The 19,043-nt window shown below is 45.5% G+C and overlaps 2 protein-coding genes across 2 annotated transcripts; one reads left to right on the top strand and one right to left on the bottom strand.

Annotated features, from left to right (window-relative positions):
* Positions 1-2,212: 2,212 nt before the first annotated feature.
* On the bottom strand, positions 2,213-6,292 carry LOC133910617 (uncharacterized). The gene is made up of 2 exons (XM_062352952.1): positions 6,198-6,292; positions 2,213-2,576 (listed from the first exon to the last, which is right to left on the bottom strand). Exons 1-2 carry the CDS (start codon positions 6,290-6,292, stop codon positions 2,213-2,215), a joined length of 459 nt encoding a protein of 152 aa, XP_062208936.1.
* A 4,887-nt stretch (positions 6,293-11,179) lies between these two features.
* LOC133912728 (probable WRKY transcription factor 4) lies at positions 11,180-16,501 on the top strand. Its single transcript, XM_062355617.1, has 4 exons — positions 11,180-11,599; positions 12,044-12,762; positions 12,838-12,960; positions 16,069-16,501. The coding sequence occupies exons 1-4, from the start codon at positions 11,249-11,251 to the stop codon at positions 16,349-16,351; spliced, it is 1,476 nt and encodes a 491-aa protein (XP_062211601.1). The 5' UTR covers positions 11,180-11,248; the 3' UTR covers positions 16,352-16,501.
* The last annotated feature ends 2,542 nt before the right edge of the window (positions 16,502-19,043 follow it).

Genomic DNA, 19,043 nt, shown 5'->3' on the forward strand with positions numbered 1-19,043 from the left:
CGCGCTGTCCCTGTCCACTTACCTCTTTGCACTATCCCCTTCCACTTGTCCTATCGGGTGGCTGATAACGTCCCATCTGTCATGCAGCGCTGCGCCGGCCTGTAAAGTCTCACTCCGTAACCTTTAATGCTATGGGACGGGACAATGCCCCCCTACATCGCCCATGACTTTATCCGTCGGATCCAGTGCCTGGTGAAGAGAAACGTTCGAGCGGGTGCCAATAAAGGCGCTTCGGATGGGTTGCGTCTAATCCGGTCCCGCGACCAGTGGGGCTGGTCACGGGTTTATGTGAAGGTGTAGCGAGATTGATCGCTGGAGGCCTTGCATTGGTCACAGTAACCCTACCCTGATCGCGCAACCGATCAGCTTTTTAGGAGGCATGTTCCCCTGGCTATTTACACCCTTCGTGGAGCCTGTTAGCCGAAATACCCCTTTACTCAATACATCGACAGTAGCCCCTAAGCTCCCTCGTGATCAGATTTGGCCTGATCCTACCACTTGGGTCCTAGGCCAAACGTAGTTCGCCCCAGGAGTGGTCATTGACGTCCTTCGTACTCAAAGTTCAACTTTGAGTTTCGTATCACAGGGGGAGGTTTAAGTGTCCTTGGAGAGAGAAAAAGAGGAGGCACATTTATTGTCGTTGAAGGACTCTTGGTTTTTTCTGTGTGCTCCCTCGGGTTTCGAGCGGTTTGAATGCTGTGTTGGTGGGGATGCCGCTGTAGTCTTTTTAAGGGATGGGTGTTTGAGGGTCCTTCGAGTCCTCCTCTTGCATTCCTTCTTCCCTTCAAGCCTTTTGCACCTAGAGTACAGTTCTTTATCCCGTCTCACGTTTGGCTCCGTAGTATAGGCAGACCCTGAGGCCATGGTGCGCTCCTCTCCCTTCTCGCCGAAGAGGTTGACGATTTCGAATGATTCAGCGGAGGGGGAGTTGCCCCCAATTCTAGATCCGCCTGTCATGGTGCTCTTGGATGCGGAGTTTGCTGGGAGCACATTTTGCAAGATCAAAGATGATACTCGCAAGATTGAAGCCGATGACCATCAAGCTTCCGTTCCAAAGATGGCCGCCTCCTGTCAGTTCGTCTCGCTCTCCCGCCCGGGTGGATCCCTCGGCCGAGGTCATCGATGTTTCAGATGACGAGGAGGGGATTGATTGGAACCTTCTGGAGAAGGAGAGCGACGAACAAGAAGACTCGAAGATGAAGGGAAAGGGAGATCTTCGGGGTGCGCTGGAGCCGGTCAGCAGCTCCAGCAGGGCCTTTGCATCGATCACCCTTCCTGGCCCTTATGCATGTTGTCGTCTAATCCACGGAGTGGTGAGCTGTTGTTCCACGGAGGAGTATAAGAGGTTCCTTGACTCATTTAGGGGCAGATATAGGCGAGAGTCCAGTGGACCCCTTCTGTCAACTGCGCGCTAGCTGCTCGAGCTAGGGAGGATAGGGTAGGGGTGTAGCAAGATAGTTAGCCCAATCAGATGTAACCAGTCAGTTTGTAACCTATCCTCTTTATGAATAAAAAATGCTGGGGTTTTATGGCGCCCATATTTATTCTATCCCCCTTCCAGGGCCTTGCCGATGGTCAGAGGACAAAAACGGAGTCCCGTGGTTTTTTGGATGGATTAGCCTAGACCACTGCTTGGAATTTTTTGGGAAAAACTTTTTCGGTGTTGATGCAGAGAATTGGCTCTGCATGTCCCATCCTGATAGCTAGTGAGGTTCTTGGCGTGTAGAACGGCCATAGCTCAACAAGTCTGTTGGTGGCAACCAGCGCTCGGCCCGAGTGAGTACTTGTGGCCTTGTCATCGTATTTCCGGCCGCTCGTACCCCTGTTATCGCGTGAATATACGGGATGGGGCTTCGCACTGTTCTGGGGTCTCTGGCCGCCTTGTTGTTTTGTGCCTTGGTCACCAGATTCGGTAGTGGTCGTCAAGCGTGGTCGCACGCTATGGTCGGAGGACCAATTTGCGGGGAATCCGTTGCTAGTGGGGAGGTCCTGCAAAACGGGGAGTCTGGTTTTTTGAATTTGAGAACTTACAAGTCGTATTCTACGCTCGTCCGGAAGGTCCTACAAAATAGAGAAAATAGGCCCGTTTTCAAGCGGCCCTACACATAAAACTTGCGTAACAGGGTGATGTTCCAGGAGTTGTGTAATTCATGGCCGTTCTCTATGAAAAGACATACGTGTTAGCTCAGAGGAAGGTGATGAGCGCGAGTTCCTATTTGGGGTCTAGCGAGGCACCAATCTGGACTGTCTTAGTCGGGTTGGTGTCGTCCAGGCTTACTGCTTTGCGTCGATCATCTGTGCTAGCGATGATCTGGACTTTTACTGGCCGTTCGCTGGGTTCAGCGGTCTCGGGCTGTGACTTGAGAGTTAGCTCGACCATATCGAGGCTCCTCTTGTCGCAGTGTCGGGCTGTCTTGGCGTTGCCAACAACGGTGATGGACCCTATTGGCCCAGGGATCTTGATTGCCCGGTACGCGTAGTGAACAACAGCCATGAACTGGGCCATTGTTGGTCGCCCGAGGATCGTGTTATATGCAGTCCCGAAGTCGGCCACATCGAAGAGGACTCTTTCGGTCCTAAAGTTGTCCAGTGAGCCAAAAGGTGACTGGTAGCTCGATTTGTCCTAGCGGCTTGACTGAGGAGACCGGGGTGATCCTGAAGAAAGGTGGGGATGGCTTTAATGAGCTTCTCGAAATTTGCAGGGCGCCCAGTGCATCGGTGAAGAGAAGGTTGATCGAGCTCCCACCATCAACGAGCATGTGGCCTTGCCGGATGTTCTGTACCGTGGGTTCGACTATGATGGGGTAGCGACCAGGGAGTCTCACGCATGCCGGATGGTCGGCCTGGCTGAAGGTGAGCATGTCCTCTGACCTCTTGAGGCATGGGCTCGGGTCTGATGCAGTTGCCCACACTCCCCGGACCACCGACTTGTATTCCCTATTAGAGGAATATGTCGTGGCCCCTTTGAAGATGTGATGGACCATGTGATCAGCCTACTGGTATCCCATCGTCGACTGGTCGGGGGTAGCCTGGTATTCATCGTTATCGTCGTGTTTGTGCTTGTGCTCTCCGAGCTTCTGGTCGATGATGCCTCGTAAGACCTTGCATTCGGTTAGATCTTGGGCATTTGTACAGTGGATCGGGCAGTAGCCCTGACCCTTTTTCCTGTCCTTTTTTTTTGAAGCGTCGGCGTGTACGGCCGGTTTATTTGAATGCCAAGACCTCGGGAGGTTCGACCTTCCGCTTGATCTTCTTGTCTTTTCGGTCGACTCCTTTGGAAGAGGCGGGCTAGTCAGACGTCGGGTGTGACCTGGAGTAGATCTGTCGCTCCCGGGCCTCGGTGGCCTGTGCGCATTTGTTTGCAAGCTCGAAGAGCTCGGTAGTGTTTCGGATTACCTGGGTGACCAGCTTCTCGACCATTTTCTGGTCCTTGACCCCCCCCCCTCTTGAATGCTATGACCACGGATTCTCCTGTGATCCTCAGAATAGTGTTCCGACGCTTAGTGAAGCGCCGAATGTAGTCTCGTAATGACTTGTCTTGTCGCTGTCGGACCTGATACAGGTCATCCTCGACCCCTGGTCGGGCGTATGTTCCCTGGAAGTTGACAACGAACTGGTCGCACAAGTCCTCCTAGGAGTGAACGGACCCGTAGGGGAGATTCATCAACCAAGACCAGGTGAAATCGGTCAGGGCAGTAGGGAAGTAGTTAGCCATAACCTTCCTGTGTCCTCCGACGGCCTGCACCATAGTGGTGTAGATCTGTAGGAACTCTTTTCATCTAGGACTGACCAGAATTTGTCCGGCCAGCAGACCTCCCGTAGCCTGGTGGACAGAGCATTACACCCTATCCCGTAACGGGGCACTGCTCGTTGCTGGGCGGCGACGTGTGTCCTGGGGGAGAGACGACGGTCTCTGGGTCCTGGCGACGGGGTGGAGACGTTCGATGCCTCCCTGCAGGAAGAAGGCGTACGGTAGGGTTGTTTTCCCTTTTCTAGCACCTGTCGGGCCCTGTTCTCCTCCTCTCTAGTGGCCACCTGGCTCTGGATTATGCAACGAAGGTCACGTTGGCACAGGGAGTCGCTTAGGTTGGAGGGTTGTCCACCCCGACTTGGTGATGGCCCACGTGTACTCCTCGTGGTTGGGGGAGCACGGGACCTATTCCGTCGCGAGCCCAGCTATGACCCATGGTGACCACGACCCTCACTGGACCTCACGATAGGCGTGGTGCATGTCAACGTGGTTTGGCGCCAGGTGGTCTCTACCAGGAGGGCAAGATCATATAGCCATGGTGCCACCGGCGAGCCCTCTAGTACAAGCATCGGCAGGAGGTTGAGGAGAACCCGTAGGGTCTGGAGGTTTTGTGCTGGTGTCATGGTCTCATAGTCAAGACGCTGGGCATGGAGCAACGATAGGTCGTGAGGTGGGGAGCCCCCAGTGTTGGGGCAGTGTGATGGCCTAGGTGAAGACGCCACCGTAGAAAATGCCTTGTGCAGGGGTTCCCCAGGATGGTGCTGGGAATGTTGGGGCTGTCTTGAAGCACGTGCCTATTCGGCGCTATGCTGGTTTCCCTCTGGGTGAAAAGCTGGGGGTTCGCTGCCAGTGTTTGAGGCGTGGGGCCCTCTAGCCCCCCTGCGGAATGGGCCACCATGCAGACCCCGCATTGGGTCTCCGAGCTTCCTGATTCCAGCTCGGTGTCCTATGCCTGGAGTACACCTGGTTCGTCTGGATGGTACCCCATGACGAATAAGTCGCAACGGTCGGGGTCCTTGGAACGGGACTCAGCGGTTGCCTATCCCTGACAGTGATTTCGGGGTATGTTGGACAGTGGGTGCGTGAACGGTGTTTAAGGGACTGGGTGTGTCTGTGTGTAGATGGTGGATTTGGGGACACCAGAGGTTATACAGGTTCGGATCTTCTGGAGGATAATAACCCTACGTCCTGTATTTGTGTTATCATAGATCTCACTTAGTTACATACGGTATTCTAGCAATTTGCCAGAATTGATTTCTCTACCTTACAAACGGGGTCCTCTACCCTTTATATAGTAGAGAGGGGGAGAACCTACATGTGGGCCCTACACAAATGGACCCTGCTCATTCTAATATCTAACTCATATCATCATTATGGAGGACCAGGCATGCCAACTTGCTCTGACGGCATTGTATGTCATGCACCATCGTGCTTAGCCTGTAAAGCCCTATATCGCCGCATTTAATGCGACAGGATGGAACAATGCCCTTCTGCACTGTCCTTATCCGCTTGCCTCTCCGTGCCGTCTCCGTCCACTTGCCTCTCTGCGTCGTCCCCGTCCACTTGCCTCTCTGCGCCATCCCAGTCCACTTGCCTCTCTGTGCCGTCCCTGTCCACTTGCCCTGTCGGGTGACTGACAATGTCCCATCTGTCGTGCGGCGCTGCGTCGGCCTATAAAGTCTCACTCCATAGCCTTTAATGCTACGGGACAGGTCAATGCCCTCCTGCACCGCCCACAACTTTATCCGCCGGAGTCAGTGCCTAGTGAAGAGAAGTATAAGAATAGTGAGTGATTAGTGCTTATAGATCTAGAGAGTGTGTTGCTAGTGATTGCTGCCTACAGAGTGGATCACGGAGTGATCCGAGCTTGTACCGAGGGGTACGCCGGTACCTTGGAGTCTTAGTGACTCGTCAGCATCCTGGGCCTTGGTGGCTCAAGCTTGTTGACCCTCTGACTTGGTGTGAAACGGAACAAGACACGTGTACGGGGACATGGAGACCCTTGCCTTGGTGGCTCATGCTTCGAAGTGATCATGACGGCAAGTGACTGAAAAGAGGCTAGTGGTGAGACCTTGTCTTGGTGGCTTTGTGGCTCATCTGGCTTGAGGCCTTGCCTTGGTGGCTCAAGAGTCATGACCGGGTGCCGATCGGGAGCATATCCTCGGTGGAGCTCCAATATAGACTAAGAGTGGCATTCATGTCATCGATACCACGAGATAAAAATCTCTTGTGTCGAGTTTGTCTCTCTACTTTATTTATGTTTTCGCATTTATATTCTTGCAATTTACCTTGCTAGAGTAGGTTGCAATCCTCTTGAGCGGTAGAGTAGACACACTAGATAAACCTATAGCACATTTAGATAGAAATTGAGATATATTTATCTTGTGAAGTTTTTGGAGCCGGTTAGATTTTTAAGTGTCCTAATTCATCCCTTTTAGAACGTTACCGTTCCTCACAACCAACAAAGTGCTCCATAAGGCCAGAGAAGGTCTGCAGGTCCGGGAGCATGTCCCACGCCATCATCTCCTCGAGGAGCTCCATGGCGTCAAGGCCTTTCCAGCACTTGGCCATCATTCACAACAGCGATGAGCAGAGCAGCGTGAGAGAGGTGGTGGCTTGGACAGAGGAGGCTGGTGGCAGGGGGTAAGGAGGCTGGCATCAAGGGGTGGAGGAGGTCGGTGGCGAGGGACGTAGGAAGGCAGCGTCAAGATGGTGGAGGAGGCCGACAGTGGGAGGGTGATGGAGGAGGCCAGCGACCGTGGGGAGGTGTTGCTTGGTGGTAGGGGCGGTGAGGAAACGTGGGGAGGTGAGAGGAAATAGGGGGAGAGGAGTGGGAGGAGGGTGGATGCTTCGTCTGGCCAATTTCATCGGATAGGTTCATCCAACATTTGGGGGGAATATTTCTCTAAAGTGTCCATCCCATCCAATATGTCCTTCAATCAAACGCCTCAAAAAATTGGATAGCCATCTCCTATCTAGAAATATCCCTCTAACTAAACACATTCTAAATTGTATTATCAATTGTCTTGGAGAATAGGCAGCTGAGCACAGTTTATTTATGTCTAGCTAGAATATGGGCAACCTCTCATCTTCGCTAAGTATTCAAAAGTTTGCTTGGTTCATCATTTAAAAATATTAAAAATAATGATACATATACTTCATTAGTGTATTAAGTATATGGAAATTTTCAATATGAATTCATCTGTATGTAGAGAAAATAAAGGTTATGTTTCATCTGTTTGAGGGCATGCGCCATCTAGGACGTCTTTTAGTGCAAGAGTAGGCTTTCTTTTGTAAGGTTGGGGACGCATCCAGAGTCCCTAAATCTTGACTTGCATCTAGGTTGTTTAAACTTTTTATATGACCCATCAGATTTTTTTCTTATTAATATAACGGACAATACTTCTACTGGTTTCCTTAAACAAATAAATAAATAGGACATGTTGTACACGTCAATACTCTATGTATGAATTATTCACACCCGCAACTTGTCATCTTCGGTTCTCTTTGCTGTAAATGTATTTATATTTGAGCTTTTTGGAAGTGTACACAGAAAATATACTGTCGGTGATATGGGAACCGGGGGTTCTCGAGTCCCGAGGCCAGGACAGCGTAGTGCCACATGGCACCCTCCCTCGGGAACCATCTCCCTGAGGGCCCGAGAAAAGTCAGGTCCGGGAGAGGGTGCTCAGGGCCAAGAACAGCTGGTCCCCGAGTACCCAGAGTTCCCCGAGGACCTGAGAAGAGCCAGATTCGGGAGGGGGTGCTCGGGGCCAAGAACAGTTGGTCCCCGAGTACCCAGAGTTCCCTGAGGACCCGAGAAGAGCTAAGTCCGGGAGGGGGTGCTCGGGGCTAAGAACAGTTGGTCCCCGATTACCCAGAGTTCCCCAAGGATCCGAGAAGGGCTAGGCCCGGGAGGGGGTGCTCGGGGCCAAGAACAGTTGGTCCCCGAGTACCCAGAATTCCCCGGGGACCCGAGAAGCCCCTTGCCGGTGGACCCCGTAAGGACTCCACGATGAGGTGTCGATCGGTGGGATGCCCGATGCTGCATTTAAGGGGGTGCATGGCCGGTCACATCTAACCACTCCCCCCCACTCCTGTCGTACTGGGTACGTCAGTCCCTGACGCCGCCTGGCAGGAAGGCGTGGGAATAATTAATGCGGCGGGTCCCATCGCATGTTCCCCCGCGGGGCCCATAAAGGAAGACGGCTTGAAGATATCTTCGATGGGCTCGAGGCTTATCGCCTATCGCCCCGTTGCCTCAGACCGTGTCAGACCGACTCTGACCGGACGGGCATGAGAGGGTACTCAGAGGCTGGCCGGTGGGCCCCCTTGCACCTGCTAAAGTTGGGGCGTAAAGACCGACGGGACCGTCCAAGGGGTGCATTTTCAACCCTTTGTAACATCAACTGTAGACCCATGATAGTTGTTTTCTATTTATTATTTACGGAAACTTGTGCCCCCGTCCTGGGCACTCCCTAGAGGGCCTCCCCTGGTAGATAAAAGGGGAGGGCACTTCGTAGAAAGACAAGCTGAAGTGAAGAAGCTGAAGAGAAGAAGCCAACAAGCGAACAAGCCAACAAGAGACAAAAACCTTGTAACACAGAGATCCAAAGAAAGGCATTCCAAGAGCATTAATAACATACTAGATACACAGGAGTAGGGCATTACGTCTCCGTGCGGCCTGAACCTGTCTAAATCCTTAGTGCATTTACTCCAACTAGCCGACGATCTTTTGTCCCGCCTAAGTCCCATACACACGTATTAACCTCACGTAAGAGGTAAATCCAGGACCAGCCCCTCGGCCGAATCTCAAAAAGGGTCCCTCAGGATCCCCGCTTGCGGTGTTCATCCACCGATATATACGCACTAAACACTTAACTTCCCTCTATGATCTTGCAAGTGCAAGAGCCCAAATTTGCAACTTGGCTTGATATACTTAAAAAAAACCATATTCTTTATTTAGATGGACTACACAAATGGCCTAATAAACTACTACATTCGTTCTCTTTTAATATCATTTTAGCCTTTGACACACATAACAAAATTGTAATAAATTTTTCATATATGATATATTTACCTATCTCGATTTATCTAATATTCAATCAGGACACATAAGCTACCAATCAACCATACTTATTAAATTGAGATTCCACTTTCTAATAGCTTTTAATATGAGCACTCTAGTAAAACACTACCTTGAAAACTTAAAATTATATATATTTAAAAATAAAATAAAATTTATAAATAATATCTATTTGAGAATAAAAATAGTATATTCTGTTGATAAATAAATATTCATTCAAGAAGGCGCTATGCCTATGAGTTCAAGAGGATATAGCGAGGGGATGTTAACATTCTCTTGCAATGCTCACCCCTTTGCTACCTAGGAAGATTTTTTCAATTGATGTCCAAATTTGTAGGCATTACTTACAATTTATCCATAAAACCTACCAAATCAGGCACTTTTTATTTCTTCGATCCTCTTGTAGCGTGGGCCACGCAGAGCTGAGAAAAGGGAATGGGACAATTTGGCGGAGGATTTGCACTCGCAAAATTCGGCCGTAGGTCGGTAGAAAATGGCAAAAATGTGTCCAAATATGCGAGAGTATGTCAAGGACTTAAATGTCTGCTCCCTCTAATCTCAAATATAAATTTATTAGGACATTAACACGTTCCCAATATACTATTTTGACTAATAATATCTATAAAAATAAATTGTTTCAAATATAAAGAGATATACAATGTGATAGTATTTTTCACAGTGAATCTAGCAATATAAAATTTATGTTATCAATATTTATATTTTTTGCTAATTAATGATTAAAAATAAAAATGTTTGATTTAGAACAACATAAAATTTATGTTATTAATATTTATATTTTTTTGCTATTAATGATTAAAAATGAAATTGTTTGATTTAGAACAAACCTAAATAGTAGACTTATATTTGATATAGGAGTCAGTTTTGAGCAGCAATACGAACCGTACGGTACGGCTGGCAAGAAGCACGAGCACAGCCATTCCCGACTCTGCCACGGAAACCCAGAGCATGACAGACGACCTCGGTTCAACTTATTGGCCGGAGCTCGGTAATTGAAAATTTGTGATTATCGTGGTAACCGGTTAAAAATTTAAAAAAATTAGATAAAATTTATTTGGCAAAAATTAAAATTTAGAAAAAAAATCACGATTTTAGCCGCTCGGTAACCGGTCGGTTTGGACCGGTTACTGAATGGTTTTTGCGATTTATCGAGCGGTTTTCTTGAATATTCCGTATTGTCGGTAACCACTCGGTTTTCTCGATTTATCGAGCGGTTTTCTCGATTTTCAGTGAAGTTCAATAAAAAAAACTCAAAAATTATCTCAATCCTGTAAAATCAATAACTAATTCATCTGAGCTTCAAATCAAGTGAAATAAATTTTGTTGGTTTTCTTATAATATGATCTACATGATAAAAATATTTATACTCATAAAAAAGTTCAAAATTTTCTGTGAGAAATTGTATTTGTTAAACCAAGTTAAATGCATAGTTTACTCTTTGCTAATCCAAAAATTATATCTTTTAAAAATACATGAACTCATGAATTAGTTATTGTAACATACATGATTGTGTAAATATATTACGACTAGATTAATTCATAATTGACCTATCACACCTAAAAATTAGTGAAATCACTTTTATTAGTTTATTTATACTATGATTTACGTAGAAAAAATAATAGTAGACATGAAAAAGTTAATTATAGGGCTATTTCTTAATATATTCACTTTATACTTGTGAACTTTGTAAAAATTATAGAGAAATTAATAAAACTCTAAATAAAATGAAATCAATTTTAGAGATCCTCTTAAGATACGTTTTACACAAGAAAAATATGTGTTTGCATGTTAAATTTTTCCTTAATATGAGTTAATAATTGAGTCCCACGCTTTAATTTTTTTCATTTTTTCAAACATCCTCCCTATAGAATATGATGCAAACCACATTATTTTTGAAATTTTATTCATAAAAAGTCTTAAAATTGTATCTAATTTTTTTAGATTTTTTTAATTTTTTATTATTTTTTTCGAATTTTTAATTAAAATTCGGTTACCGTCCAGTTTCTGAAACTGAACCGAACTAAAATGATCGATTATCGTGATTTTCACTCGGTTACAGTTGATTTTTTAACCCTGGACGAGACACTAGAGACAAACCGGCACTGGCAGCCCGAGCTCGCGCAAGCCGCGCCGTTAGCGCTTACCCGCCGCGGCAAATACTCCCCGTTTGCATTCCTGGCCGACCCCACTCCTTTTCACCGGCGGCTCCTCCCAAAAGCCAGCCGTATAGTACTCCGTATTTGGTTTGGTCCCTATCCAACGTACAAGGAAATTAATATATATTATCTCTTTCTCTCTTCTTTAGCTACATCTTTAGAAAAAAATATATTCGAGCGTTTCCCCGAAAAGCTCCCCGCACGGCTGCTCTACTTCTCCCCTCTCCTCCTGCCCCCATGGCGGCCCGTGAGGTCTCCGCTTCCGCCGCCGCAGGCGAGGGGGCGCGACGTCCGCAGTCGCGGCCCACGCTCTCACTGCCCCCGCGCTCCGCCGTCGAGTCCCTCTTCGCCGGCTCCTCCTCCTCGGCCGCTGGCGCCGAGACCAGCCCCGGCCCGCTCACCCTCGCCGCCACGCTCTTCCCTGACGCGGCCTCCCCGGCCTTCCACGGCTCTTTCACGCAGCTCCTCGTCGGCGCCATAGGCTCCCCCGCCGCCGCCGGGGGCCCCTCGCCGCTCTCCCCGTTCGCCGTGCCTCCGGGGCTCAGCCCCGCCGCGCTCCTCGGCTCCCCCGGGCTCTTCTCCCCCACGGTATTTCCCAAACCCCAGCTAAAAATCGAAATCCCACCTTTGCTTGCTTACCATGCTTGCTTGTGCGGTTCTGCTAGCTGATGCTTAGGTTTTTAGCTGGTGGCTGATGAGCAGTGCTAGCTAATTAAATTTGCAGGGAATATATGGCTACCGGTTCCTATGAAATTCCAGCCTTGAACTAGCTAATACGTCTTGCTATCCTGGATGACTTACTTGAATTTGAAGTTCCATTCTTGCCTGCATCTGGGAAAAAGAGTCTGATTATTTCTTATTGATCGATGTAGATATCAGGAAGCCACTACTATAGTGCTTGGTTTTAAGTTTTACTGAATGTTTGGTTTGTCACTGTATACTTTCTTGTGCTAATCGGTAGTTATCACGTTCGCAAATAAATATATGTTCATGTCTTGGCTTATAGGTGTTATTATATTTTTTTCCCTGCAGGGGAGTTTTGAGATGTCCCATCAACAAGCATTAGCACAAGTAACAGCACGAGCAGTACACTCTCCGTACAACATGGTCAATCAAACAGATTACTCACTCCCTTTCTCATCGATGACAACACGAGCTTTGACGTCACAGCATGTCAATTCTTCTGCCAATGTGACATCAACACAGGAGATACCAACTCAGCCATCACATACAGCTAATAGCAACATTGAATCCAATGAGGTTTCCCAAGGATTCCAAGCTTCTGCACTCACTGTGGATAAACCTGCTGATGATGGCTACAACTGGCGGAAGTATGGCCAGAAGGCAGTTAAGGGTGGGGAGTATCCAAGGAGTTACTACAAATGTACCCATGTGAGCTGTCCAGTTAAGAAAAAAGTGGAGCGCTCAGCAGAAGGACATATTACTCAGATAATTTATAGAGGTCAGCATAATCATCAGCGTCCAGCAAAAAGGAGGTCCAAAGATGGTTGTGATTTACTAAATGAAGAGGATGATTTCCATCAGAATGAAGATGCTTCAACTAGATCAGAACCAGGCTCTGAAGATCACTCTGGAAAATGTGAGGCATCAAATGGCATCGCAGGACCTTCAATGTCTAAGAGGGGAGAGGGAGGTGAGGAATTGTCGGGATCTAGCGATAGCGAGGAGGAGGGGGATGATGAAGTAAAGGCTGGCAATGGAGACGCTAGTCATGCAAATACAAACAAAAGGTGGTTTCTATAATGAACACTCTTTTTATTAGTAGTTTCAATCTTCCATTTATAAATGCTAGCTTTATTTGGCAGACATGTGCCAACTCCAGCTCAAAGGATCATCGTGCAAACAACTAGTGAGGTTGATCTTCTGGATGATGGCTTCCGGTGGCGCAAGTATGGACAGAAAGTGGTCAAAGGGAATCCCCACCCAAGGTAATCCCATTGTCATTTTGCACTGTTCTCTATGTTCTTTCTATGTATCCATTCCTGTGAGTTTACACTTGCTTTGAAACCACCCCTTTAGTTGGAGTAACTCTGAATTAAAGTCATTGGGATCGGGGTGGAAGCCACGATCCACGACCCCGGTTCGGTGTCCCTATTTGCGGGTTGCAGTAATTATGGTTTGCCGCTGGGTCACGAATCAAAGGTTCAGATGGATGAGAGAAGATGAAGGGGATGTCAGGTTGGCAGGTCGCTGCTTGTCAAAACTGCGGTGGTCACTGCTTGTTGTTGGAGGAGAAGGAAGCAAGGAGGGAAAGCTTTGAGAAACTTGACAGGGGGAGCTCCAGATCTGCATTCTTCTGCCAGTGGTACTTGTAGTGTGTGTGTGTGTGTGTGTGAGAGAGAGAGAGAGAGTGTGTGTGTGTGTGTGTGTGGTGGCAGCAGAAGATTAGGGCCCCTAAGTGACTTGCTGTAGTGGGCTGATGGGCCACGGAATCTGAAACTTATACTACCTCATTCTCTCGAACGCTTTCCCCTTGGCTTCACCGTCCACCTTCAGCTAAGCACCTAACCTGTGGGATGGGACCTTTGGCCTAGCCTTTGCTCGGGTATGAGACCGACAAGCTGAAGCATCCCATTTAATACTAATCTTCATTTTCTCTATTGATTGTGTAACAAATCTTCCGTGTCTATTTGTCCATGACACCATACTTCAAATCTGTTTCTTATGACTTTGGTGACAAATAGTTATAATTAGTATACCTACCTGGATACATTGACCCAAATTTGTTGGGGTCATGTCCCATATCCCGAACAAGCGTCCCAAATAACATTACCCCTCTTCGACCCACATTTTAAGCAACCAGTGAAACCTTATCCCTCGAACCAGTCGACCCATGTTTCTGTTGACCGTGCTCTGAGTAGCTCAGTTTATGTTTGACCTATTTGCATGATCTATGCGAGTTTTCCACTGTTCCTTGAATGATTATAAACATGGCACATGAATGCAAATGTGGTATAGGAACAGGCGTACTGTCTCTATGGTAGTGTAAGAACGATTAGAAACACACTTGAGTACATGTGCGGTATAACAGTGTGATTTTCCCTGTAGTTTGACATCCACAGACATGTACCATACATTGATGTACCTGCTCTAGTTGCATCTAGTAAACTGTCGACCCTGTGCATTTTGTTGAATGATATAGTCATGCCAGCACGTGTGCCAGTGTGCTGGCAAGTCATAAGGGTTTCCCAGTATTTTAAGTAGTTATTGTAGGGGCCTGGTATTTAAGTATTTGCATAGTCATTAGAAGTTCAATACCGAGCATCATGGCAGCAGGCACAGAACACTAGCCTCATGTAGAGATAAGCAGAGGTAGATCAGATCAGGAGGAGGTGCACAGAAGGGAAGATATTGGAGTTGAAGTATGCTACTGACAGCTGCTGGGGCTTGCTGTGCTGATTTGAGAGAAAGAAGATGGTAGCTAGGGCTGCTGCCTCTGTTTGCTTTTTGGGCCAATCTCTTTCTGTTGATCTGGCTTCTGTTGTCTAAAGGGCTGGCTGAATAGGATCTCATGAAGTTTGACTTGCCAACTTTTTATTGTTTTTGTGCGTGCTGTGGAGAGGGAGATATGCATGGACTATTCAGCGATTGTTAGTTATTGTGGAAGGTAGGATTATGATGAAGGTTCAGGGCTACTTGTAGCCCTGAAACAGCAGGACAAGAAAATGCAGGTAGCTATGATGGAGTGCATTAGTATTATTGTTGGTTGGCAGGACTGCTGGTGGCGATTTTTGTAGGGTGGCTTTAGCTGGAGTTGTGCTGGTGGGAACTTGGAGGTGTGGTGTCGCGTGTTGGAATTGGTGTTTGCTCTGGTATGGTAGCAGAGATGGTTGTGTAAGTTCTGAAAGGAGAGGCTGTCAGATGCATGCTTGTAGAGGTGGAGATGGTGGAGGCCGAGACTGGCGGTGTGCTACTGGTAAAGGTGGAGGTAGTGGAGGCCACGGATCATGCTGGCGGATATGGTGGAGATCAACTGATGAGGGTGGGATGTGCTGATAGAGGTGCTGGTTGATTTGGTGGCCCTAGTGCTGATGTAGGTTATGATGGCAGTGAAGACAAGCTAGTGTTGGTAAAGGGGGAGGTTTTTGTGGTAAATGCCATGGAGATGGGGTGGGCTTGATAAGGGTAGCGCTGGTTCTTGTGAGGGTATTGCAAGATGTAACAAGATTGGAATGGTTGATATCGTTGGCCTATCTTGAAGGGAAGTATTTGAGTTAGTATATATTAGAGTTTTATAAGAGTTTGATTTGGCAGTCTAGTGAGATGACGTATTTAGTTCTAGACGACGTTTCAGTGCTGAAAATACCTCATGGTCATTGCCTGCACTCAGTGTTCTTCGGGTTTAATTAGGATCTTTCACAAACACAAATGCAGGTGTTAATATCTAATACATCTTTACTCTTTATTAGTGATAAGGGCTTTTGCTCAGCGAAGGAGTACTGAAGCAAAGCCCTTATATATTTATACAGGATTTAAATTCAGTGACTTATTGCACGCACTGGTTAGAAATACTAAGTGGCAATGAAGAACGCTTGTTTGATGATCTGGCTCTAGGCATGCCCACATAGCCCCCCCCCCCCCCCCCCAAAAAAAAAATATTTCTTTTTACGTGTTACTATATAAGCATTGTATGCTTAGTTGTCTCTAGTTTTAAAAGCATTTGACCAAATATCATAGATCCAGTCATCTATTCTCCAAACGAAGTTAATCTGGAAGCATTTCTGATTGTATTCTACTTAGCTATAAGGTTAGCTATTCTCATAGTTAAATATGTTGTAGGTACCTAGCTATGAGGGCTGCTGTGTTTTTTTGTCTTTACACATATTTATCAATGTATATATTGCTCTTTAACTTGTCTTGTTGAAGAACAATGAACAATTAAAGCTGTGGCTTTTGGTCAAGTTTTCTGCTTTCAAATCATATATGTGGCTAGCAGTTCGAACTATTTAGTCATCAAGAACATCTGGCGATGCCCCTTTTATTGAATTTACATGGAGAATTACGCTTCACATATCTATTTTGGTTGCACCGTGTAGGAGTTACTACAAATGTACATACCAAGGATGTGACGTGAAGAAGCATATCGAAAGATGTTCGCAGGACCCAAAGGCCGTCATAACTACATATGAAGGGAAGCACAACCATGACGTGCCAGCGGCCAGGAACAGCAGCCATGCTGCTGCTAATGTCAATGCGTCATCTTCCAACAGCGTACCACACAGGGGACATGATTCAGCATCCAGTAGTCGTAGAGCAGACTTACAAAATGCGTCATCAGCTTCTTCCATGCTACTAAAAGAAGAAAATGAAATAACATAAACTCTTGAAGTGTCTAACCGCCTAAATTATTTTGTTCTCTTGTCCCATTCCTGGGTTCGCTACTTTGCGCTCGGCGCTGGAGCAAATGGGCATAGTAAGTTCTGCCATTGGTTTCGGTCAAGGGCAAAATCCTTTGCTGTGCCCTTCAAAGAGCTTGTTCATCCTATTTTGCGGCAGTATTAGGTATGTTGTACTCCCATTGGTTGCAAATGCCATCAGTCTTACCCAAGGAGAACTATAGATGACAGATTCCTTTGGCCCAATTGTATATGCTCCATTTGAAACTTTTAACGGGTAGCTGATTTGTAGATACCCGGCTTTTTCCTGGTCTCTGTAGTGTTATTTGGACAGGATATATAAAGTTATAATTGCTGAAAGTGCTGGTGGTTGATTTGCGGTAGGCCTCTGATCACTCTTCCAATTTTCCAAATCTCCAAACTTCAATTAGTCGCCGCCTTCAACCAGCAACAAATATTTTTAAACATTTAACATTACGGGAGTAATGTTTTATGATAGATCTTGTGATATGATTCTCATATTATTTTTATGTGACGTGGCTATTTTTCAAAGGCTAACTAGATGCATTTAGTATTACATGTTTGAAAGGAGGGTGACTAAATGACTTGTTTGAAAGGAGGATGGCTAAATATATCCTTGGATGATATCTATTGATTTTCAATAATGCAAAGTCATTCTGTCCTCTGCATCATAGGATGCATACGTAAGGATGATATCTGTTGTGGAGAAGATCTAAATACAAGCGCATCTAGCTTTGCATACCACTATAAATGTAAGTCCATCTATAACTTTAAGACATATCTTTCTTTACTTCATATTTCCTGTTTTACCCTAAGTAAATACACTCTAATAAAATGAAGTAAACAAGTCTCCTGCAAACTAGTAAGCGTGCATATATAACACGTGTAATAAATAATGATGCATACATAAGGATGATATCTGTTGTGGAGAAGATCTAAATACAAGCGCATCTAGCTTTGCATACCACTATAAATGTAACACGTGTAATAAATAATTTTACAACGAAAACATGCATATGAAATCAGTAATATTGCAACAAGAATTGAAATCTATCATGAGATAAAATAATTAACTGGATAAAGCATATTTATAATAACATCATGCATCATTACAACTTGACCATGCATACTTAGATAAAACTAAATAACTAGCATTAATTTTTCTCAACTATCTATATCCTGATGTGCGCAAGATATTATCGTACTACTTTAGAGATGTTATCTTCAAATTTGTTCTCGTTATACTTCAATATTTCTACCAAAAACTTTTTTCTCAATTTGTAGCTGTCCTGCATGTGCATTATAAATCAGTATCAAGAATAGTAATTGTACATGCTTGGGCTCATATGCTAATTGTACATCATTGTGCGATGGAGAAAACTTACACTATAAATTGCTGGTTCTAGTGGTCTTCCATTCCACAGGTGCATGATTCCTCTAGCAACAGTTCTTACATTGTTTATCTACTGTAGTGTGATCTTGTAGACCTTAATTTGTACATAAACTCTAAACCCTATATTTATATATTAATATATATTCAGAAGGGTCCACCCCTACTGTTCCCCTTAAAAAAATGAAATCATGTTCGATAGTTGTTCCCCCATAAGACCATCTCCAACAGGTACTTTAAATTTTCATCCTCAAAATACTATTACAGCATCCCCTATCACCAACACTGTAGCAGTACTGTATCATGAGATACAGGCTCTGTTGGAGTTGAATTTTCAGTGCTACAGTACACCGCAAAGTACTGTAGCACTAGAATTTGCAGATTTGAAGACTCCGTTGGAGATGGCCTAAAACAAGTTCAAATACCGCTTGGGCGAGTTGCTACTCGCTAGTACCAAAGATTGACAATGGTACTGCACACTTTTCGGTGGTAACAGTATTCACATAAAATATCATCTAAAAACAAAACACAATTTGCATCAGAAAAGAGTAGGGTAGCCTAGGAATTAGTAAAGAGCTTATTGGGCAAATGGCAACATGATTAAATTCCATAAGAACAGGATGAGAATAAGGTTCAGTGATGGAAGGAAAACTAAAGCTTCAAATGAGAGATTCCTGACCTACTAAACACTTTGTCTGCTGATATGATGCAGGATATTTACCTTCGGAATTGAATGAGAAGGGAAGGGGATATTGATATTTTAGAATCTCTTCTTTCATAATTTCCTCAACTCTTATGGCAGAATCTCAAATCATATATAGAGTATGTGTTTCATTGTCTGAATTCTGATCATAAATAGAATCATTTTCTAATGTTTGATCATAAGCGGAGTCTGAACTTTAAGCTAAGACTAACATTAAAAGCTTTCACCTCCTGGACATTATTTGGAAAGATACAGAGGAAGGGGCAGAGGATAGTGGCACAACTACAGAGTTCAATGGGGAATGAAGGAAAGCATCCTACGAAGGGCTTGCGTGCAGATTGATGTTATGCTTCAGCTGGAGTTTGAACCATTAATCTTTGATCAGTTGTCACAACCACACAAGACGGCTATGACCTTCTCTTGGTGTAAAACTGAACCTCCTTAAGTTGGTGAAAATTGGGGTTAGCTCGGAAAGATAGGGTTATTTGCATAAAGTAATGATGTAGATTGTTTGTCACTATTCATGTGTTCATCCTAAATGGCTAAATTCCAGGTATCCAT

The sequence above is a fragment of the Phragmites australis genome, chromosome 3, assembly GCF_958298935.1.
Source record: "Phragmites australis chromosome 3, lpPhrAust1.1, whole genome shotgun sequence".
NCBI lineage: Eukaryota > Viridiplantae > Streptophyta > Magnoliopsida > Poales > Poaceae > Phragmites > Phragmites australis.

Coding starts and splice junctions, on each gene's coding strand:
- LOC133912728 (XM_062355617.1), top strand. CDS start 11,249: ATGGCGGCCCGTGAGGTCTCCGCTTCCGCCGCCGCAGGCGAGGGGGCG. Junction 11,600..12,043: donor CCGGGCTCTTCTCCCCCACG/GTATTTCCCAAA, acceptor TTTTCCCTGCAG/GGGAGTTTTGAGATGTCCCA. Junction 12,763..12,837: donor CATGCAAATACAAACAAAAG/GTGGTTTCTATA, acceptor TTTATTTGGCAG/ACATGTGCCAACTCCAGCTC.
- LOC133910617 (XM_062352952.1), bottom strand. CDS start 6,292: ATGGAGCTCCTCGAGGAGATGATGGCGTGGGACATGCTCCCGGACCTG. Junction 2,577..6,197: donor TTTGTTGGTTGTGAGGAACG/GTAACGTTCTAA, acceptor GGACAACTTTAG/GACCGAAAGAGTCCTCTTCG.